General features: G+C 47.2%; 1 protein-coding gene across 2 annotated transcripts in view; it reads left to right on the top strand.

Annotated features, from left to right (window-relative positions):
- Window positions 1-25,205, top strand: part of KCNH2 (potassium voltage-gated channel subfamily H member 2) — a 246,775-nt gene that overhangs the window by 33,830 nt on the left and 187,740 nt on the right. For both annotated transcript variants that reach the window (XM_040431368.1, XM_040431367.1), the window contains exon 2: window positions 12,815-13,045. In XM_040431368.1, coding sequence (XP_040287302.1) covers window positions 12,815-13,045 — 231 coding nt within the window. The remainder of the gene's footprint in view (window positions 1-12,814; window positions 13,046-25,205) is intronic.

The following is a 25,205-nucleotide window of genomic DNA, read 5'->3' as shown; positions in this document are numbered from 1 at the left end:
CCCATATTCCAAAGAGCACCTTTCGGATTTCACAGGTCATTTTTTACAGAATTTGATTTCAAACTCCTTACCACACATTTGGGCCCCTAGAATGCCAGGGCAGTATAACTACCCCACAAGTGACCCCATTTTGGAAAGAAGAGACCCCAAGGTATTCGCTGATGGGCATAGTGAGTTCATAAAACTTTTTATTTTTTGTCACAAGTTAGTGGAATATGAGACTTTGTAAGAAAAAAAATAAAATAAAAAAAATCATAATTTTCCGCTAACTTGTGACAAAAAATAAAAAGTTCTATGAACTCACTATGCCCATCAGCGAATACCTTAGGGTGTGTACTTTCAGAAATGGGGTCATTTGTGGGGTGTTTGTACTGTCTGGGCATTGTAGAACCTCAGGAAACATGACAGGTGCTCAGAAAGTCAGAGCTGCTTCAAAAAGCGGAAATTCACATTTTTGTACCATAGTTTGTAAACGCTATAACTTTTACCCAAACCATTTTTTTTTTACCCAAACATTTTTTTTTTATCAAAGACATGTAGAACTATAAATTTAGAGCAAAATTTCTATATGGATGTCGTTTTTTTTGCAAAATTTTACTACTGAAAGTGAAAAATGTCATTTTTTTGCAAAAAAAATCGTTAAATTTCGATTAATAACAAAAAAAGTAAAAATGTCAGCAGCAATGAAATACCACCAAATGAAAGCTCTATTAGTGAGAAGAAAAGGAGGTAAAATTCATTTGGGTGGTAAGTTGCATGACCGAGCAATAAACGGTGAAAGTAGTGTAGGTCAGAAGTGTAAAAAGTGGCCTGGTCTTTCAGGGTGTTTAAGCACTGGGGGCTGAGGTGGTTAAAAATATTGAGCTGTTCAGTCACAAAGGGTTAACTGTTTTTCTAACTGACTGGTACTTTCACTGGTCATCTACTGAGAGGTCATGAACACTTATTTAAGCCACATTCTTATCAGTAAGATAAGAGCTGAGCTCTAATGAGTGTTTATGATGTCAGATTGCAGAGATAAGGAGTCTGTCAGCTCCTCAGATGACGGAAAGGACAAAAAATCCACAGGCCGCTACTACAGCATGTCGGCTCTGTACACAAAAAAGGATTTCATGTTGTTAAAAAAGACCAATTATAATGTAATAATAACAAATCATGCCCCCAAAGGTGTACATAGCCTTTAAAGAGGTTATCCAAAGTCTAACACATGCGCCCCCCCCCCCCCCCCCATGCCCGGGCCCCTCATATAGATTATACTTACCCCGCTCCCCAGCATCCACATTGCTCCTGATCCCCGCGGCGGCCGTGCAGGGATCAGGAGTGAGGCGGATGCTGGGGAGCGGGGTAAGTATAATCTATATGAGGGGCCCGGGCATGGGGGGGGGGGGCATGTGTAAGACTTTGACTAACTAATCTAATGATCTTATCTGCCACCATAACTGTTGCAAATTGGCACACGATTTATGGAAAGTATGTAGACGGCGAAACAAACACCTTTCTGCTATGTTGTACCGTTGTACTGTGTGATTCCATATGGCGGTGTGTATCAGGGCTTCTTCTGTCAGATGCGGTATCGGGCCGTGTCCACACTTGGTGGAATTTTCTCCTGCATTTTGATGTGCATTTCACCCCTTTGCATTGAAAATCTCCAACATGAGCATGCACTGTTTTTTGCATGGAATTTTTCTGCAACATGTGAACAGCGTCCTCGAGAAGCCACCCGCTTCTCCCGTACTGTGAATCCTCCTCGTCGGTGCTCACTCTTACAGTCCATCCACTCGTCCTTCATTTCCTGGTTACTTTCCCTTGCCTGCAGGGTCGTGTGGGTTTAGCTCTTTAATGGACTTTATAATGAATCCTGGCGGCCATGTTTATGGCGCCTCTCTGACCACTTCTCTCCGGAGTTGACACGGAGTGGTGCGGCACGTTCCATTATCACTAATGTGTATAATTGCTTCTCCGTCCCCCCGGGGATTCGCGCTCTCGCTTTCTGGGAAGTTTTGCCGCATTTGCTGTTTTCCCCATTTATATTTCCGGAAGCTGAAGCATTGGAGTTTATGTAGTTAAAGTAAAATGAAAGTGATTGGGATTGAGCTGTAAGTAGGTGCTGAGTCAGCGCGGGCCCCCGGGAGCCGCTCCTTTCACATTCATTCTCATCCGTCTTAAAGGAGAACTCCACGTTTGAACCCAAGTTTTAGCACATTTCACTTTTATTTCCGAATACGGGAGGACTCCTCTCATCTGGCATCGATGATTTCTGCAAATGCCGGATTAACAGATCTTTTGGATTATCAGAAACGTTTGCAAAACGCACTCGTAAAGCTCAGATGACCTTCAAGGAGAAACCGGAACTAGAGGGGCACCTGTACTAAGACTGGCTTTTACGCCGGACTTAGTTTCCCCCTCTGCGCTGCCGTTAGATTCGCCTAATTTACGAGGAGTCATGCGTCTCGTCATAAATTAGGGGCATCTATGGCAGTCCTTGTGCCTGGCGTAAAAACTGGTGTTATTTTTTGCTAACCTTTACGCCCGTTTCAGGTGTAAATGTTAGTCCCAGCCCTGACACGCCAAACTGGAAGACAGGGCTCATTGCCCATGGCCCTTCTGCTGCCCCCTCTTGCCCCTACCTGGTGCTGCCCGAGGCGATCGCCTCACCTGGCCTCATTGGCGGTGCACCCCTGGCGGGCACGGCTTGCATAGTTTCAATATGGCTACCTGACAATGGACAGAAGCCGATGTCAGCTGTATAAGGGAGAACAAGGTCCACCATTTTGGAATTTAACATGCCTGATAATCTTTCTTCTGAGAGATAAGCGTTATCGGAGGGGGACTGATGATAACAGAAGATTTTTGGGGGGTGTGCAGTCATGTGTCCGTTGCTATGTCCTGCACAGCCAGGATCAGCAGCAGAGATAATTGCGTTGAGCAAAACTAGGCATGGTATTAAGGGGTTAAAGATGCGGACTTGCCATACATACGCATGCTTGGCTTGACAGGCAACTATTTATCCTGACAGCCCCATACACATGCATGCTCTGCTCTGCTCACGCTGTTTCTCCCAGATACCCCATATATATGTACCCTCGACTTGGCCAACAGCTGTTTCTCTGACTCTCCAATACACATGTATGCTTAGCTGAGAGGACAGCTGCTCCTCCCGATTACTCCATACACATGTATGCTTAGCTGAGAGGACAGCTGCTCCTCCCGATTACTCCATACACATGTATGCTTAGCTGAGATGACAGCTGCTCCTCCCGATTCCTCCGTACACATGTATGCTTAGCTGAGAGGACAGCTGCTCCTCCCGATTCCTCCATACACATGTATGCTTAGCTCAGAGGACAGCTGCTCCTCCCGATTCCTCCATACACATGTATGCTTAGCTCAGAGGACAGCTGCTCCTCCTGATTCCTCCATACACATGTATTCTTAGCTCAGAGGACAGCTGCTCCTCCCGATTCCTCCATACACATGTATTCTTAGCTGAGATGACAGCTGCTCCTCCCGATTCCTCCATACACATGTATGCTTAGCTGAGAGGACAGCTGCTCCTCCCGATTCCTCCATACACATGTATGCTTAGCTCAGAGGACAGCTGCTCCTCCCGCTTACTCCATACACATGTATGCTTAGCTGAGAGGACAGCTGCTCCTCCCGATTCCTCCATACACATGTATGCTTAGCTCAGAGGACAGCTGCTCCTCCCGATTCCTTCATTCACATGTATGCTTAGCTGAGATGACAGCTGCTCCTCCCGATTCCTCCATACACATGTATGCTTAGCTGAGATGACAGCTGCTCCTCCCGATTCCTCCAGTCACATGTATGCTTAGCTCAGAGGACAGCTGCTCCTCCCGCTTACTCCATACACATGTATGCTTAGCTGAGAGGACAGCTGCTCCTCCCGATTCCTCCATACACATGTATGCTTAGCTCAGAGGACAGCTGCTCCTCCCGATTCCTTCATTCACATGTATGCTTAGCTGAGATGACAGCTGCTCCTCCCGATTCCTCCATACACATGTATGCTTAGCTGAGATGACAGCTGCTCCTCCCGATTCCTCCAGTCACATGTATGCTTAGCTCAGAGGACAGCTGCTCCTCCCGATTCCTCCATACACATGTATGCTTAGCTCAGAGGACAGCTGCTCCTCCCGATTCCTCCATACACATGTATGCTTAGCTGAGATGACAGATGCTCCTCCCGATTCCTCCATACACATCTATGCTTAGCTCAGAGGACAGCTGCTCCTCCCGATTCCTCCATACACATGTATGCTTAGCTGAGATGACAGCTGCTCCTCCCGATTCCTCCATACACATGTATGCTTAGCTCAGAGGACAGCTGCTCCTCCCGATTCCTCCATACACATGTATGCTTAGCTCAGAGGACAGCTGCTCCTCCCGATTCCTCCATACACATGTATGCTTAGCTGAGATGACAGATGCTCCTCCCGATTCCTCCATACACATGTATGCTTAGCTGAGAGGACAGCTGCTCCTCCTGATTCCTCCATACACATGTATGCTTAGCTCAGAGGACAGCTGCTCCTCCCGATTCCTCCATACACATCTATGCTTAGCTCAGTGGACAGCTGCTCCTCCCGATTCCTCTATACACATGTATGCTTAGCTGAGATGACAGCTGCTCCTCCCGATTCCTCCATACACATGTATGCTTAGCTCAGAGGACAGCTGCTCCTCCCGATTCCTCCATACACATGTATGCTTAGCTGAGATGACAGATGCTCCTCCCGATTCCTCCATACACATGTATGCTTAGCTCAGAGGACAACTGCTCCTCCCGATTCCGCCATACACATCTATGCTTAGCTCAGAGGACAGCTGCTCCTCCCGATTCCTCCATACACATGTATGCTTAGCTCAGAGGACAGCTGCTCCTCCCGATTCCTCCATACACATGTATGCTTAGCTCAGAGGACAGCTGCTCCTCCCGATTCCTCCATACACATGTATGCTTAGCTCAGAGGACAGCTGCTCCTCCCGATTCCTCCATACACATGTATGCTTAGCTCAGAGGACAGCTGCTCCTCCCGATTCCTCCATACACATGTATGCTTAGCTCAGATGACAGCTGCTCCTCCCGATTCCTCCATACACATGTATGCTTAGCTCAGAGGACAGCTGCTCCTCCCGATTCCTCCATACACATGTATGCTTAGCTCAGAGGACAGCTGCTCCTCCCGATTCCTCCATACACATGTATGCTTAGCTCAGAGGACAGCTGCTCCTCCCGATTCCTCCATACACATGTATGCTTAGCTCAGAGGACAGCTGCTCCTCCCGATTCCTCCATACACATGTATGCTTAGCTGAGATGACAGCTGCTCCTCCCGATTCCTCCATACACATGTATGCTTAGCTCAGAGGACAGCTGCTCCTCCCGATTCCTCCATACACATGTATGCTTAGCTCAGATGACAGCTGCTCCTCCCGATTCCTCCATACACATGTATGCTTAGCTCAGAGGACAGCTGCTCCTCCCGATTCCTCCATACACATGTATGCTTAGCTCAGAGGACAGCTGCTCCTCCCGATTCCTCCATACACATGTATGCTTAGCTCAGAGGACAGCTGCTCCTCCCGATTCCTCCATACACATGTATGCTTAGCTCAGAGGACAGCTGCTCCTCCCGATTCCTCCATACACATGTATGCTTAGCTCAGATGACAGCTGCTCCTCCCGATTCCTCCATACACATGTATGCTTAGCTCAGAGGACAGCTGCTCCTCCCGATTCCTCCATACACATGTATGCTTAGCTCAGAGGACAGCTGCTCCCCCCGATTCCTCCATACACACGCACCCTTATCTCAGCCAACTTCTATCTTTCCTGACTCTTCCATACATATACGCGCCTGTGAGGCGAATGTGTGTGTATTTTCATTGGGAAGAGAGGACAAACCTTGGGCCACTTATCTCCCTGTGGGAACAAAGAAACGGGCATGATGACATCCAGCATAACTAGTCCCACTCTTCTGACATCAAAGGGTGGGGGGGATGAAACGAGAGAGTCATGTGACCTACATACATGTTGAAAAAAGCATAAGTAAAGCTTCTCAAAAATGAGGAGAAGAGCTCTGTGTCCAGATTAGGAAAGGAGCTGCTCTTACTCCTTCCCTTCCAGCAGGAAGTCCCAGCACTAATTCCAATGACATCAGAATCTGGATGTCAACTGCTGAGAACAAACCCCTTCCTATGCTGGCGGTTACATTGACGCGGTGATATCTAAGCTTGGGCTACAGGCAGACATTGCGGAGAAGCCAAGTTGTGGGTTTGATTGATCCTTCCCTTCCCCCCCGACATGAACTAGTTGATAAAGCTGGGGCGACAGTAATGTGGATCCTTCTCCTCCTCGCTCTGAGTCTTCTGAATTGTACTAATCCCAATGATCCAAGCCTTCCAGAGAACTGATCTTTAATCTCATTCCAATCCCTCTTATGTTTCATTCCTTGGCTTAGACGGGACAGTCGCACTGAACGATGAAGTCCGTTACGTCTTTCTAGTGGTCGTGCTTCATTTTCCTGATACAGAGCACCAAATCCCCCACATATACATAATAAGCTGACAATTCCTCCTCTGTACAGATCACTTCTCAGCAGTCATTTCATTATCATCACAAGCAGGATTGCAAGGGCATATAGAGGGAACCCAGCATCCGCCATTTAAACTAAGTCATGTCACAGCTCACCCCCTCCCCCTCCCTGCACAGGTGACAGAGCATGCCCACAACTCTTTTCCCATAGAAGTCAATTAGTCATGTGGCTGCTGTAAAGCTCCTGTGCAGGAGGTGATGAGTAACGTCAGGTGAGCAGAGAGACGAGGGTTTGGTTATTTGCAGTGCTAGGACATCCTGCTGGAAGAGGGGAGTGAGAGCTGCTTCATTCCTACGCTGGACACAGAGCTCTTTCTATGGCTGCTGTACGGGCCAGACAATTTAATCCTTCCAATCTACAGATCGACAGCGTTTTTCTGTCCGCGATGTAAGTCAATGGGGACGGATCCGTTTTCTCTGGCACTGTAACATAGCCAAGTCTTGGCTATGTTACAGATAATACAACCGGATCCGTTCATGACGGATGCATTAGGTTGTATTATTGCAACGGATCTGTTTTTTCAGATCCATGACAGATCTGCCCAAAACGCGAGTGTGAAAGTAGCCTTAGGGCTCATGCACACGACCGTATGTATTTTGCGGTCCGCAAAAAAAACGGAACTGCAAAAAATACGGATGACATCCGTCTGCATTCCGTATTTTGCAGAACGGAACAGCTGGCCCTTCATGGAACAGTACTGTCCTTGTCCGTAATGCGAACCATAATGGGACATGTTCTATTTTTTTGTGGAACGGAAATACGGACATACAGAAACGGAATGCACATGGAGTACCTTCTGTTTTTTTTTTGCGGACCCATTGAAGTGGGGGTCAGCATACGGTCCGCAAAAAAACGGAACGGACACGGAAAGAAAATACGTTTGTGTGCATAAGCCCTTAGTCAGAACAAGTTTCCAGGAATATAAACTAAACAAATTCCCATTCACTCACAGCAAGCAGAGATCTAGAAACCGGTCAGATCTTGCGTGGGGTTTGTCACCCAGCTTTCCCGTAGTCCTGAGCACAGCGCACACGTATACACTAGGGCATGGCTGGCAGAGCTGGGGACATGTATGTTGTCACCCAGCTTTTCCTGGAACAGATATAACTAAGAAATGAGCAGAACTTCTGAGAGTAGGGGACGACTGCGCAGGAGACCCCGGACGATGTCCTCGCCGATGGCCGGGTGTTTGGACGCGGTTTTGTTTTGGCTTTCGCAGCGCCGGGCAGAGGTTAAACGCTGTTTATCTTCAGTTAATTAACTCGATGCATTAACGATCGGGAATCCAAACATGTCAGGAACGAGTGACCCCAGATTATTGGAAGCGCTGCGCCCCCGGTGTCACCGAGACAGGGGGGAGAGGATAGCACGCAGGAGGCGGAGCCTATTAACTATTTCTGCTCTTACTAACCTATCCTGTGTGATACTGTCTGCTGAGCTGTGTATCTAATCCTGTCCTGTGTGATACAGTCTGCTGAGCTGTGTATCTAATCCTATCCTGTGTGATACTGTCTGCTGAGCTGTGTATCTAATCCTGTGTGATACTGTCTGCTGAGCTGTGTATCTAATCCTATCCTGTGTGATACAGCCTGCTGAGCTGTGTATCTAATCCTCTCCTGTGTGATACAGTCTGCTGAGCTGTGTATCTAATCCTCTCCTGTGTGATACAGTCTGCTGAGCAGTGTATCTAATCCTATCCTGTGAGATACTGTCTGCTGAGCTGTGTATCTAATCCCATCATGTGTGATACTGTCTGCTGAGCTGTGTATCTAATCCCATCATGTGTGATACTGTCTGATGAGCTGTGTATCTAATCCTACCCTGTGTGATACTGTCTGCTGAGCTGTGTATCTAATCATATCCTGTGTGATACTGTCTGCTGAGCTGTGTATCTAATCCCATCATGTGTGATACTGTCTGCTGAGCTGTGTATCTAATCCTCTCCTGTGTGATACTGTCTGCTGAGCTGTGTATCTAATCCCATCATGTGTGATACTGTCTGCTGAGCTGTGTATCTAATCCTGTGTGATACTGTCTGCTGAGCTGTGTATCTAATCCTGTCCTGTGTGATACTGTCTGCTGAGCTGTGTATCTAATCCTATCCTGTGTGATACTGTCTGCTGAGCTGTGTATCTAATCCTATCCTGTGTGAAATTGTCTGCTGAGCTGTGTATCTAATCCTATCCTGTGTGATACTGTCTGCTGAGCTGTGTATCTAATCCTGTGTGATACTGTCTGCTGAGCTGTGTATCTAATCCTGTGTGATACAGTCTGCTGTGCTGTGTATCTAATCCTATCCTGTGTGATACTGTCTGCTGAGCTGTGTATCTAATCCTGTGTGATACTGTCTGCTGAGCTGTGTATCTAATCCTATCCTGTGTGATACTGTCTGCTGAGCTGTGTATCTAATCCTGTCCTGTGTGATACTGTCTGCTGAGCTGTGTATCTAATCCTATCCTGTGTGATACTGTCTGCTGAGCTGTATATCTAATCCTATCCTGTGTGATACTGCCTGCTGAGCTGTGTATCTAATCCTACCATGTGTGATACTGTCTGCTGAGCTGTATATCTAATCCTATCCTGTGTGATACTGCCTGCTGAGCTGTGTATCTAATCCTGTCCTGTGTGATACAGTCTGCTGTGCTGTGTATCTAATCCTATCCTGTGTGATACTGTCTGCTGAGCTGTGTATCTAATCCTATCCTGTGTGATACTGTCTGCTGAGCTGTGTATCTAATCCTGTCCTGTGTGATACTGTCTGCTGAGCTGTGTATCTAATCCTATCCTGTGTGATACTGTCTGCTGAGCTGTGTATCTATTCCTATCCTGTGTGATACTGTCTGCTGAGCTGTGTATCTAATCCTATCCTGTGTGATACTGTCTGCTGAGCTGTGTATCTAATCCTACCATGTGTGATACTGTCTGCTGAGCTGTGTATCTAATCCTATCCTGTGTGATACTGTCTGCTGTGCTGTGTATCTAATCCTGTCCTGTGTGATACTGTCTGCTGAGCTGTGTATCTAATCCTGTCCTGTGTGATACTGTCTGCTGAGCTGTGTATCTAATCCTCTCCTGTGTGATACAGCCTGCTGAGCTGTGTATCTAATCCTGTCCTGTGTGATACTGTCTGCTGAGCTGTGTATCTAATCCTCTCCTGTGTGATACAGCCTGCTGAGCTGTGTATCTAATCCTCTCCTGTGTGATACTGTCTGCTGAGCTGTGTATCTAATCCTATCCTGTGATACTGCCTGCTGAGCTGTGTATCTAATCCTATCCTGTGTGATACAGTCTGCTGAGCTGTGTATCTAATCCTTTCCTGTGTGGTACTGACTGCTGAGCTGTGTATCTAATCCTGTCCTGTGTGATACTGTCTGTTGAGCTGTGTATCTAATCCTATCCTGTGTGATACTGTCTGCTGAGCTGTGTATCTAATCCTGTCCTGTGTGATACTGTCTGCTGAGCTGTGTATCTAATCCTATCCTGTGTGATACTGTCTGCTGAGCTGTGTATCTAATCCTGTCCTGTGTGATACTGTCTGCTGAGCTGTGTATCTAATCCTGTGTGGTACTGTCTGCTGAGCTGTGTATCTAATCCTGTCCTGTGTGATACAGTCTGCTGAGCTGTGTATCTAATCCTATCCTGTGTGATACTGTCTGCTGAGCTGTGTATCTAATCCTGTGTGATACTGTCTGCTGAGCTGTGTATCTAATCCTATCCTGTGTGATACAGCCTGCTGAGCTGTGTATCTAATCCTGTCCTGTGTGATACAGTCTGCTGAGCTGTGTATCTAATCCTATCCTGTGTGATACTGTCTGCTGAGCTGTGTATCTAATCCTGTGTGATACTGTCTGCTGAGCTGTGTATCTAATCCTATCCTGTGTGATACTGTCTGCTGAGCTGTGTATCTAATCCTATCCTGTGTGATACTGTCTGCTGAGCTGTGTATCTAATCCTACCATGTGTGATACTGTCTGCTGAGCTGTGTATCTAATCCTTTCCTGTGTGGTACTGACTGCTGAGCTGTGTATCTAATCCTGTCCTGTGTGATACTGTCTGTTGAGCTGTGTATCTAATCCTATCCTGTGTGATACTGTCTGCTGAGCTGTGTATCTAATCCTGTCCTGTGTGATACTGTCTGCTGAGCTGTGTATCTAATCCTATCCTGTGTGATACTGTCTGCTGAGCTGTGTATCTAATCCTATCCTGTGTGATACTGTCTGCTGAGCTGTGTATCTAATCCTGTCCTGTGTGATACTGTCTGCTGAGCTGTGTATCTAATCCTTTCCTGTGCAGTACCGTCTCCCAGTCCTGCAGGGCACTACTTCCCCATCCTCCGGTGTCGGCACGGTGATTATGGAGGATGTGGCGGGATAATCCTGTGTCGGGGATCTCTGGAGGTAATCAGGTTGCAGTTGATTGGTTTATCTCTAATCCCGGACTTTCCTTTTCCCGGCTGATTCCTGGATTGGCGCTCGGCACGTGTGCGGTGACTGCACTGCATGTATACGTTATTCTCCAGTGTCTTCTGCTGTGTGTGTGTTATATATAACAGCAGAATCATGACTGCAGCTCTGGAGGTGACTACATGTAACAACAGCATCATGACTGCAGCTCTTGAGGTGACTACATTATAAGTCATGGTGTAACAACAGAATTGTAAATGCAGCTCTGGAGGTGACTAGATTGAAAGACATGGTGTAACAGAATGGAAACTGCAGCTCTGGACGTGGCTGGAGTATGAGACATGATTTATTAGCAGAATTGTAAATGCAGCTCTGGATGTGGCTACATTTTAAGACATGTTGTAACAACAGTATCATGTCTGCAGATCTGGGTGTGACTAGAATATAAGAGATTATAAAGCAGAATTGTGAATGCAGCTCTGGATTTGAGAAGATTAAAAGACATGGTGTAACAGAACTATGACTGCAGCTGTGGATGTGACTGGTGCATATGACATGATATAGCAGAAATTTGACTGCAGCTCTGGATGTGGCTGGTGTATCAGACATAATATAGCAGAGTTGTGACCGCAGCTCTGGATGTGGATCATGTATTTGACATGATATAGCAGAGTTGTGACCGCAGCTCTGGATGTGGATCATGTATTTGACATGATATAGCAGAGTTGTGACCGCAGCTCTGGATGTGGCTGGTGTATCAGACATAATATAGCAGAGTTGTGACCGTAGCTCTGGATGTGGCTCATGTATATGACATGATATAGCAGAAATGTGACTGCAGCTCTGGATGTGGCTGGTGTATCAGACATAATTTAGCAGAATTGTGACTGCAGCTCTGGATGTGGATCATGTATTTGACATGATATAGCAGAGTTGTGACCGCAGCTCTGGATGTGGCTGGTGTATAGACAGAGGAGATGGATGGGGTTGAGGTCTGGGCCCTGACAGTCGGCCCTGCACCGTTACCTCCTCCAGCACATGTGCGGGTAGCGTTCTTCTTGGGCACATGTATAGAAGTGCCGCCCCGCGGACTGGCGGTCGCAGGTGAATGCGTCTGCACCAGTTGTACAGTACCGAGTGTGTGTGTATATAATGGCGGCCCCTTCGTATATAGCAGCCCCCGATTCCACTCCGTTCTGTAAGGCCGTGATAATGTACAAACATGGAGAGGACCGTCCCTTTAATGCGGCACCTCCGGTGACCGCTCAAATCTGCAGACGCGCTCCTCCGCTGCGTTCCCATTGTGCGGCGATGTCCGGGCGGATTGTCCAGCTGCGGTATTATTTCCTTTCACATCTTTCAGCCCAGTTTTAATGAAGTTGACAATGTTCGCCGACTGTACGGTGTGCCGCCATGCGATTTATAAATGCAGTCATACGGTTATAAATACTGAATGGGACAAGACTGCAATACCTACTTGTATGGCGCAATATAACTGGTGAAGACGCTGCCACCACGGAGGTCCCAGGAGGATCGGTCATCGATTATCTAATCCTGGAAAACCTATTGAATATTAAATTAGCTAAGTTTTCAGAACCGCACACACCGGCTGGGTTGGGCTCAGTGTTTTTCTGTCCTGATGTGGCGGTATACTGTAGGTGGTAAGTGATGTGATAATGGCGTTGCCCGATGGAATTTGCCCTGGTTGGCGCCGCTCTCGGCAGGGGGTGTAGTGGATGTGCGCCGCCTGCTGTTCTGTCACACTAACGACCTCCCTGTCTTCTCTCGTAGGTCGGAAGTTCATTATCGCCAACGCCCGTGTGGAAAACTGCGCCGTCATCTACTGCAACGATGGATTCTGCACCATGTGCGGGTACACGAGGGCGGAGGTCATGCAGAGACCCTGCACCTGTGACTTTCTCTATGGCCCCCGTACCACCTCCAGCGCGGTGTCGCAGATCGCTCAGGCCCTGGTGGGATCCGAGGAGCGTAAGGTGGAAATCGCTTTCTATCGCAAAGATGGTAAGTTACCACTACCTTTCTTAAAGGGCCGGTACATGTCTTCACTGCTAGGCCGGTACTGCGAGGTCGGATCAGGAGTCTCGCTTGTGAGACCCGGTCCTCCATGAATGTGTGCACAGGGTGTCCGGCACTTTAGGATGTCGGGGCTCCCACAGTTTCTTCTAAGAGCAGTGCTGTCTTCCAAGGCAGCAAGCGACTTCTCCCAGGAGCACTGGGGTCCAGCACTATGCCCGCTTCACTTCAGCAATGGTATATCCCATAAATATGCTAGAAATGTATAATGTAGGACACCCCCATTAACTGCTACAATTATAATGATCCATCATCAATGTATAAGGGTCAGATATCGGAAATGACAATCCCGGAGCCTGAGGCTGCACCACTGAGACGTTCTGATGGCAGCACGCCCCCGTCTGATTTGTCGGGGCAGTGATGTCCTGGAGACTGTGTTCGGAAGCATCCACATCAATATCTACATCCTTCCCGGTATGTGGATGGTGATCTGGACGCACACAGCACCACAAGGGCCATGTTGTTCTCAGGTCCTGATGGGTGGCGTGGCGGTGTCTCGCTCCCGTTCTGTGTACGCAGCTCCCAGCTCGTCCTCAAGGTGATGTGAATAACACTCTTCTATTTATAAACCCATTCCATTTCTGCTTGGAACGTGATGCCGAGGATTTACGGCCTCTCAGTAAGAGTGCTCCGAGGCCTGGATGGATTCCGGCGCCAATGTAAGGATTCTGTTTACACTGGAATCTAGGACAGCTCCACAGCGCAGGGGCTCCTACGGGGACAGATGTGGGCCCGGTGTGCAGGGAACAGGGGCGGACTGGGAACTTAAAGTGGATGGAAGGCTGGACAAGAAATACCATATTGCGGCACATTATATCGCCCCAACAGAGCCAAATACCACAGTCCATCACAAAATACATCCCCAAAAACTTCCACTGGCCTGCCCCCTGGGCATCGGCCCACCGGAAAGTCTATGGCCAATCCGCCCCTGGGAGGGAAGTAGAGGACCTTCCACGTTCCACCTCCAGGAGCTTTCATCACTACCCATTCTACACCCATAGGCAATAATATGGAGTTGTTTCCCCCATGCTCCTCTGGGAAGGTCCTCCCTTTTCTCCTCTTGGAAGATTTTCTCCAAGATTTTGGAGGCTGTGTGTGGAAATTTTTTCCCCTTCGTCCAGAAGAACTTTTGTGAGGTCAGACCCTGATGTTGGGGGAGAGGGCCGGGCTCGCAGTCTCTGCTCTGATGTTGGATGGGGTTGCAGTCAGGGCACTGTGCGGCTGGTCAGGTTCTTCCAGACTCCCCCCACCATGTCTGGGCGCAGTCATGGAGGAGCAGAAAAGGGTCTTCCCCAAACTGTTACCACAAAGCTGTCACCAGATAATTGTCCACAATGTCTTATCTCCCAAAGCACTAAGATTTCCCTTCATTGAAACTAAGGGTCCGAGGCTGACCCCTGAAAACCCCCCATAGAATTACCCCCCTCCACCGACCCCTGAAAACCCCCCTATAGAATTACCCCCCCCCTCCACCGACCCCTGAAAACCCCCTTATAGAATTACCCCTCCTCCACCGACCCCTGAAAACTCCCCAGAGCATTACCCCTCCTCTACCGACCCCTGAAAACTCCCCAGAGCATTACCCCTCCTCTACCGACCCCTGAAAACTCCCCAGAGCATTACCCCTTCTCCACCGACCGGTGAAAAACCCCCATAGCATCACCCCCCCTCCACCAACCCCTCCACAGCAGATCCCCCTTCCGCCGACCCCTGAAGACACCCCACAGCATTACCCCTCCTCCACCGACCCCTCTGCTCCAGAGTTTAGGGGCTTCATGCTTTACACCCTCCACCCCACACCTGGCATTGTGCTTGATGATGGAAGGCTGGCATGCAGCGGCCATGGACACCCATGAAGCTCCGGGCACAGCACAGTCTTTGTGATTAAAGGGCATCTGTCAGCAGTTTTGTACCTATGCACTTGGCAGCTGAAGGCATCTGTGTTGGTCCCATGTTCCTATGTGCCCACATTGCTGAGAAAAAAAGATTTTTTTATATATGCAAATGAGCCTCTAGGAGCAACGGGGGCGTTACCATTACACCTCGAGGCTCTGCTGTCTGCAAATGCGACGCCCTCTGCACTTTGATTGACAGGTTCAGGTGTGAAGATGTTTTCACTGCCGGGTCCCGGCCATTAAACTGCAGAGGGTGCGGCAGTTGCAGAGACCGCTGTAACCTTACGTGGGCTCCACTTCGTGGCTGAGTTGCTGTGCTACGTGTGTTATATACCGTATATGGGCTTGTATAGTATATCGTATATTGACTCGCCCTGCGGCCTGGATGAATCTGGTATTTAGGGCATAGCTACACGTGGCATCAACTTACATGAGGTTTAACCAGCAGATTATGTCAACTCTGCAATTCACTAATATACTTATACAATATACTGTTTGCTGTCAGTGAATAGGACCATTCTTGACAGCTCCATGTGAGATGAGCAGTGCGTACTTCAGTGATCTATCTCTGCAGGGACAGTATGGACTTAGGGGGGTTTACAAGGGCTGCATGGGGGTTACCTGCAGTGAGTGGGTGCTCCCCCCCCCCCCCCCCCCCCCGGCTGCAGGATTAGCGTTCTCTAGGTCACACTAGGTGAGCCCCGGCCGCGGAGGGTTATTTGGCCGGCAGGATATTGCTCTTATTATAATCCGCAGCTTGTAATATGATTTATGGGATTTATCGTAGGAGAGTGAGAGGTCATCCAGCGGAGGCATTACTGCTCAGGATGGGCGGTCCTCGGGGGGCAGCAGCTGGGAAGTGATAGAAATGGACATTGGCGGGAGGGGTCTCTGATCCTGTGACCCCCACTAGTAAACACTACCTAATCCAGGAGTGTTATATCAGTCCCTTAAATGTAAACATCTGTATATTATTACGGTCCTGTACACACCTGTATATTATTACCGTCCTGTACACACCTGTATATTATTACAGTCCTGTGCACACCTGTATATTATTACAGTCCTGTACACACTTGTATATTATTACAGTCCTGTACACACCTGTATATTATTACAGTCCTGTACACACCTGTATATTATTACAGTCCTGTACACATCTGTATATTATTACAGTCCTGTATACACCTGTATATTACAGTCCTGTATACACCTGTATATTACAGTCCTGTATACACCTGTATATTATACAGTCCTGTACACACCTGTATATTATTACAGTCCTGTACACACCTGTATATTACAGTCCTGTACACACCTGTATATTACAGTCCTGTACACACTTGTATATTATTACAGTCCTGTACACACTTGTATATTATTACAGTCCTGTACACACTTGTATATTATTACAGTCCTGTACACACTTGTATATTATTACAGTCCTGTACACACTTGTATATTATTACAGTCCTGTACACACCTGTATATTACAGTCCTGTACACACCTGTATATTACAGTCCTGTACACACTTGTATATTATTACAGTCCTGTACACACTTGTATATTATTACAGTCCTGTATACACTTGTATATTATTACAGTCCTGTACACACCTGTATATTATTACAGTCCTGTACACACCTGTATATTATTACAGTCCTGTACACACCTGTATATTACAGTCCTGTACACACTTGTATATTATTACAGTCCTGTACACACCTGTATATTATTACAGTCCTGTACACACTTGTATATTATTACAGTCCTGTACACACTTGTATATTATTACAGTCCTGTATACACCTGTATATTATTACAGTCCTGTATACACTTGTATATTATTACGGTCCTGTATACACCTGTATATTATTACGGTCCTGTATACACCTGTATATTATTACTGTCCTGTATACACCTGTATATTATTATGCTCCTGTACACACCTGTATATTATTAGTCCTGTATACACCTGTATATTATTACTGTCCTGTATACACCTGTATATTATTACGGTCCTGTATACACCTGTATATTATTACGGTCCTGTATACACTTGTATATTATTACGGTCCTGTATACACCTGTATATTATTACGGTCCTGTATACACCTGTATATTATTACGGTCCTGTATACACCTGTATATTATTACGGTCCTGTACACACCTGTATATTGTTACGGTCCTGTACACACCTGTATATTGTTACGGTCCTGTACACACCTGTATATTATTAGTCCTGTATGCTCCTGTATATTATTACAGTCCTGTATACACCTGTATATTATTACGGTCCTGTATACACCTGTATATTATTATGGTCCTGTATACACCTGTATATTATTACGGTCCTGTCCGCTCCTGTATATTATTACGCTCCTGTATATTATTACAGTACTTTGTGTTATATCCATGGTTGGTTGCGTGTGGAGGGTGTCAGGTGTCAGCAGCGGCTCAGATGGTCTCAGTGAATGAGTGCGCCCTTTTTGTCCATTCCCTGATGCGCGCTATAATAACCTCCCTTCGCAGAACACTTGATACTCCTCGGCCTCCATTAGGTTTGTCCGGTATCCATTCCAGGCCCCAGAGGATTCTGGGAAGGAGACATCTGGTGCTCGGCAGTAATGAGCGTGGGCTGCATTGCAGCAGGAGACTGGGGAGCGGCTGAGATACACCAGGATCAATGGAGATGTCATCCGGCTGCAGGCTTCATCAGTAATTGGAGTTGGTCGGAAAGATGTAGAAGAACAATAGGGACAAGGAGAAGACCTATCGATCTGTGGCGCCATGCTATCATTTACAGCGCGCACGCCTCACCATTCGGCCCCCTGGGTATGTGAGGACGACATACATGGCCATATAATACCTGAGGCTTATACCGCAATCCTAATTGGCCCCTAGCCTCCCCCATCATACTGTACCCCAGTCATATCCTGAAACTTCACACGTCCCTGGGATTCTGCACGTCACTGCAACCGATCCACAAAAATATAGTTGTGTGAATGGGGCCTTAGTCATTAGAAGGTGCCATGGAGTGCTCACCAAGAAACCTGAGACCGCTGGGAAGGAGGCACAGACTTCGTGACCGACACTGTCTGTAATCTCTTCAATACACTTTGGGGTCATTTACTGACATTTAATGCCAGTCACCCCCACCGATCTAAACATATCAAAAGTTTACTTACGGTGCCATTTTAAAGGGGTTATCCCAAGAATAATGTAAAAAATAAAAATCTGACATCTCATCTGTCCATGACAGTATCTTTCTAACAGCTAGAACCAGCCCTGTACCTCACATGATCCAGAGATCTCCCCATTCATCGCTCCAGTTGCTCTGCTACATTTATATCAAGCTGGCGGCTAAGGGTGTGTGTCCTTTCTCAGAGGGGGGTGTGTGTCCTTTCTCAGAGGGGGTGTGTGTCCTTTCTCAGAGGGGGGTGTGTGTCCTTTCTCAGAGGGGGGTGTGTGTCCTTTCTCAGAGGGGGGTGTGTGACCTTTCTCAGAGGGGGGTGTGTGTCCTTTCTCATAGGGGGTGTGTGTGTCCTTTCTCAGAGGGTGTGTGTGTGTGTCTTTTCTCAGGGTGTGTGTGTGTCTTTTCTCAGGGTGTGTGTGTGTGTCTTTTCTCAGGGGGGGTGTGTGTGTCTTTTCTCAGGGGGTGTCTGTCCTTTCTCAGAGAGGGTGTGTGTCCTTTCTCAGAGAGGGTGTGTGTCCTTTCTCAGAGAGGGTGTGTGTCCTTTCTCAGAGAGGGTGTGTGTCCTTTCTCAGAGGGGGTGTGTGTCCTTTCTCAGAGGGGGTGTGTGTCCTTTCTCAGAGGGGGTGTGTGTCCTTTCTCAGAGGGGGGTGTGTGTCCTTTCTCATAGGGGGTGTGTGTGTCCTTTCTCAGAGGGTGTGTGTGTGTGTGTCCTTTCTCAGAGGGGTGTGTGTGTCCTTTCTCAGAGGGGTGTGTGTGTCTTTTCTCAGGGTGTGTGTGTGTGTCTTTTCTCAGGGGGTGTGTGTGTGTCTTTTCTCAGGGGGTGTGTGTCCTTTCTCAGAGAGGGTGTGTGTCCTTTCTCAGAGGGGGTGTGTGTCCTTTCTCAGAGGGGGTGTGTGTCCTTTCTCAGAGGGGGTGTGTGTCCTTTCTCAGAGGGGGTGTGTGTCCTTTCTCACAGTGCGTGTGTGTCCTTTCTCAGAGGGGGTGTGTGTCCTTTCTCAGAGGGGGTGTGTGTCCTTTCTCAGAGAGGGTGTGTGTCCTTTCTCACAGTGCGTGTGTGTCCTTTCTCACAGTGCGTGTGTGTCCTTTCTGCAGCTGATGGCAAGTAAAAAATGGAACTGAGCATGTGCTTCCATCTCAGTGAGCTGGACAAATAATTTTGAAAAAGAGCAAACTGCAGGTGGCGCTGTACACATACATTTTATTGAATAGCTTAGTTACTATGCAAAATTTTTTATTACATTCAATTACAAAAGTATTCAGATCCAGGTGCTAAAAACTGTAGAATATTTTTCGTGGGACAACCCCTTTAAGTATTTTTTATTTTTTTCCTGGGGGAGGGGGATTCTTGTAATGAAAGTTCTTGTGCGATATGATTGTATAGATGGTACTTCTATAATAAAGCTAATTAGAGATAACCTAGATGCCCCACATCTAGTCGCACTTTAGAATCCTCATTTTATGTGGGTCCAAAAATTTTTGTGGAGTTTTTTTAAGCACATTTGCATTTTTTTGCTGAACTGTGAAAGTATATGGTAATTAGAAAATGCGAGACAAACCGCTTTTATTTATCGTTTTTAATTTGGTGGTGTTTTTTTGTCGGTGGTTTTTTTTTTCGGCCATTTTTTTTATCCATTTTTCTAAAGGGAAAAAAGGCTTTCAAGAAGATGGCACTGAAAGAAAGGCCTAAAAACTCGTGCAGTCTTCAAAAAAAAAAAAGTTTTTTTATGGCATTTTTTGAGGATCAGTCGAGTACTTTTGAATAGACAGCCTGACGCTTTTACCCCTCACATAGACTGCCATTGTTCTTTTTACTAGTGGGTTTAGCTTTTTTAACGGTAAACATACGGAAACGGAATGCACACAAAGTAACTTCAGTTTTTTTGGGTTTTTTTGCGGACCCGTTGAAATGAATGGTTCCGTATACGATCCGCAAAAAAAAACAAAAACAGAACGGACACGTAAAGAAAATCCATTCGTGTGCATGAGGCCTTAGAGGGGTTTCTCTGACAAGTCCCTTTTAGGAATACCACTTAGGGTGCATTCACACGACCTTACGTGTTTTTCGGTCCGCAAATTACGGATCTGCAAAAGATGGATACCGGCCATGTGTGTTCCACATTTTACTGAACCCATTTTTTTTGTGGGTCTACGGAATGAACATACGGATGCAGACAGCACGCGGAGTGCTGTCCACGTTTTTGCGGACCCGTTGACATGAATGGGCCTGCATCCTGTCCACAAAAAATGCAGATCGGATGCGGACAAAAATACGGTCATGCGAGTGCTCCCTAAGGCCTCATGCACACGACAGTATTTTTTCACGGTCCGCAAAACGGGGTTCCGTTGGTCCGTGATCCGTGACCGTTTTTTCGTCCGTGGGTCTTCCTTGATTTTTGGAGGATCCACGGACATGAAAAGTGAAAAAAAAAAATAAGTCAAGTTTGCATTGAAAATGATAGGGAAAACGGACACGGATCACGGACGCGGATGACAATCTTGTGTGCATCCGTGATTTTTCACGGACCCATTGACTTGAATGGGTCCGCGAACCGTTGACCGTGAAAAAAAAAGGACAGGTCCTATTTTTTTCACGGCCAGGAAACACGGATCACGGATGCGGCTGCCAAACGGTGCATTTTCCGATTTTTCCACGGACCCATTGAAAGTCAATGGAGCCGCGAAAAAAAACGGAACCGCGGACGTGGATGCACACAACGGTCGTGTGCATGAGGCCTAATTCTGATAGTGATGGGAACTGCTGGTGCAGAGGTAGAGGTGGGAGTCATGCTGGGGCCCCTCAGCTCGGTGTTGGCCCTCCTGGGGCCGGTATAACCTCACATCCAAACCTTCCGGATTTTTGGCGCAGCTTCCAATTCGAAAAATTCACGCGAAAAACGAATGTAGAACTTTCCCATTGACTTCAGTGGTGAATCCACATGTTAAACTATACTGCACTTTTTTTTTTTACCCTTGTGGTTATCAAATTCACGCCTCGGAATAAAAAACGTATCCTGTCCATCCATGTGGAATCTGCGTCCAGAATTTCCATTGAAAATTGGCAGGAAAAAAAAGCGTCAGGAAAAGAAAACGGGTGCAAAAAAAGCGGATGTGGTCAGTGCTAAAAATCCTCTGTGTGAACACAGCCTTAGGCCCCGTGACCTGCAGAATGAGAAGTAGATCCGCCGTCGTCATTCTCCGCAGGGTCATAGAGTCCACAGATCTCCCTCTGGCAATCACCGTTGGTGAATTAACCCCATCAGGCTCCCTTTTTTTTTTAATGGGAGTTGTATTGCACCAATGGTGATTATAAACTGTCAATGACAGACCTCTCCCCCTCAGTCCTGAGCAGCCATTTTGTTGATTGCCCTGGGCTTGGGGATCCTTACTTTATTTAGGGGGGGGGGGGCTATAGCTGCAAAATGATGCCGGTCAGGGGAAGTAAAGGTATGTAAACCCCCGCCCCTGTCTACGGACCCCCAGCAGACAAGCGATGTATTATGTCCTCGTCACAAGAGGCTCTCAGTCTCTGATACAGAAAAATCTGTTCCGACTAATTGGGTATTTGTTGTAATCGCTGGTGATTAGATAAAGGGAGAGGTGGCGGGAATATGAGACAGGGCCTGTCCGCGTCAGCGAGGTGCCGTCCCCGGTGTGACCGCAGTCACCAGCTCTGCCCATAGACACAGGGCAGGACATCTACCCCATTGTAGTGAAGAGGGTGACTGATGTGAGAACCTACCCTGTACTGTACCCCGAGGGCAGCCGTCTGTCATGTCTGTGGAGCGAATGTTTTACTGCAAATGACAGTCACCATATAGCCTTATAGGAAAGACGTGAATGGGGGAGGGGACTTATATTTCCACAGGCACTAATTATTGACCCGGAATTAGATCAGACATCAAAGTGACATCCATCAAATGGTCGAAACATGTTTCAGTGTTGTATTATATATACCGATAGCATCTCTTTATAGATACATTACATTACTTATCCTGTATTATACTCCAGAGCTGCGCTCACTATTCTGCTGGTGCAGTCACTGTGTACATACATTACTTATCCTGTACTGATCCTGAGTTACATCCTGTATTATACTGCAGAGCTGCGCTCACTATTCTGCTGGTGCAGTCACTGTGTACATACATTACTTATCCTGTACTGATCCTGAGTTACATCCTGTATTATACTCCAGAGCTGCACTCACTATTCTGCTGGTGCAGTCACTGTGTACATACATTACTTATCCTGTACCGATCCTGAGTTACATCCTGTATTATACTCCAGAGCTGCACTCACTGTTCTGCTGGTGCAGTCACTGTGTACATACATTACTTATCCTATACTGATCCTGAGTTACATCTTGTATTATACTCCAGAGCTGCACTCACTATTCTGCTGGTGCAGTCACTGTGTACATACATTACATTACTTATCCTGTACTGATCCTGAGTTATATCCTGTATTATACTCCAGAGCTGCACTCACTATTCTGCTGGTGCAGTCACTGTGTACATACATTACTTATCCTGTACTGATCCTGAGTTACATCCTGTATTATACTCCAGAGCTGCACTCACTATTCTGCTGGTGCAGTCACTGTGTACATACATTACTTATCCTGTACTGATCCTGAGTTACATCCTGTATTATACTCCAGAGCTGCACTCACTATTCTGCTGGTGCAGTCACTGTGTACATACATTACATTACTTATCCTGTACTGATCCTGAGTTACATCCTGTATTATACTCCAGAGCTGCACTCACTATTCTGCTGGTGCAGTCACTGTGTACATACATTACTTATCCTGTACTGATCCTGAGTTACATCCTGTATTATACTCCAGAGCTGCACTCACTATTCTGCTGGTGCAGTCACTGTGTACATACATTACTTATCCTGTACTGATCCTGAGTTACATCCTGTATTATACTCCAGAGCTGCACTCACTATTCTGCTGGTGCAGTCACTGTGTACATACATTACATTACTTATCCTGTACTGATCCTGAGTTACATCCTGTATTATACTCCAGAGCTGCACTCACTATTCTGCTGGTGCAGTCACTGTGTACATACATTACTTATCCTGTACTGATCCTGAGTTACATCCTGTATTATACTCCAGAGCTGCACTCACTATTCTGCTGGTGCAGTCACTGTGTACATACATTACTTATCCTGTACTGATCCTGAGTTACATCCTGTATTATACTCCAGAGCTGCACTCACTATTCTGCTGGTGCAGTCACTGTGTACATACATTACTTATCCTGTACTGATCCTGAGTTACATCCTGTATTATACTCCAGAGCTGCACTCACTATTCTGCTGGTGCAGTCAATGTGTACATACATTACTTATCCTGTACTGATCCTTCACTAAGATATGATGAGAGGACATTCAGCCACTGGTGAGAAACAATGAATATCGGAGAAGGGCCCAGACCCCGGGTGGACTGCGCGGGCCCAGACCCCGGGTGGACTGCGCGGTCCCAGACCCCGGGTGGACTGCGCGGGCCCAGACCCCGGGTGGACTGCGCGGGCCCAGACCCCGGGTGGACTGCGCGGGCCCAGACCCCGGGTGGACTGCGCGCCGCGTGCTGTTTGTGCTGCAGAGACGTTGAGGAGCGGGCGGAGGTGCGCTGTTACATTCGTAGGCTGTAAGATGAGTGGTTTTCTGGCGCGCTGCGCTCATGTTACCTCCGCACTCAGATGATCTCATCATCCACACAGATACCGCGTTAAATATGAATATTCCTCTGACGCCGACTGTACACAGCAGCCGATAAATAATTGATGCCTCCGGAGAGATATTATGTGATCAGTCAGAGCTGTGTCATATTTAATGAGCGCTGATCCTTCTCTCCGCTCCATCCCGTCTCTGTACTGTCAGGTCTGAAGTGTTACATCCTGTATTTATATCGTCCCTCAGAGCTTACAGTCTACCGTAATCCCCTTACCACATCGACAATCAGTGGGAACAACCTTACGGTCTATATCAGGAGCCCAAAAACCTGCAAGGACCTAATACTTGTCACAGCTGAGGGTTGGTTACAATTGTATCCCATCTAGACAATGCTCTGTGGCTTGCAGCAATGTATCCGTCTAGAGCAGGGGGTGCACAACCTTTTTTGGTCTGGGGGCCGCATTGTCACATCGCTCTATTTCAAGGGGCTGCAATGTACAGAGGCCAATGTAAAGTGACTGGGGAGGAATGATCGCTATCGTGGTCATTCCTCCTTTATTTAGTTACATTGATTATCAGTAGCACATCCCTGATTATACCGCCAGTTATCAGGAATTAGCGCTCTTATGTACACTTCTTCCCAGAAATAGACCTGAATATCTTGCAGTGTCATAAGGGTTTAAAGCAGGGGTGGACTGGGAACTTGAAGTGGCCCTGGAAATATACTAAAAGTGGCCCCATTTTGTAGTAGGGTACAGATTGATGGCAGTCGGGGCCAGCTACACCATATTGTCGCACATTATACCGCCCCAACAGAGCCAAATACCACAGTTCATCACAAAATTCTGCCCCCATGAGCACAAAATACATCCCCAAAAACTCACTGGCTGGCCGTGAGGAGGCCCCAGGCGGCCCCCTGGGCATCGACCCACCGGGAAATTTCCCTGTGAGGTCTATGGCCAATCTGCCCCTGGCTTAAAGGGATTTCCCAGTAAAAATGAATTTTTAACAAGTTCTTGCAGCATGGCCCCTGAAACCGAAGAGTTAGACCCCTTTCACACGGGCGAGTATTCCGCGCGGGTGCAATGCGTGAGTTAAACGCATTGCACCCGCACTGAATCCGGACCCATTCATTTCTATGGGGCTGTGCACATGAGCTGTGATTTTCACGCATCACTTGTGCGTTGCGTGAAAATCGCAGCATGCTCTATATTCTGCGTTTTTCACGCAACGCAGAACCCATAGAAGTGAATGGGGCCGCGTGAAAATCGCAATCAGTTCGATTTTCACGCATGGTTGCTAGGTGAC

The sequence above is a fragment of the Bufo bufo genome, chromosome 5, assembly GCF_905171765.1.
Source record: "Bufo bufo chromosome 5, aBufBuf1.1, whole genome shotgun sequence".
Taxonomy (NCBI): Eukaryota; Metazoa; Chordata; class Amphibia; order Anura; family Bufonidae; genus Bufo; species Bufo bufo.
This window is presented reverse-complemented; position numbering and strand designations above follow the sequence as displayed.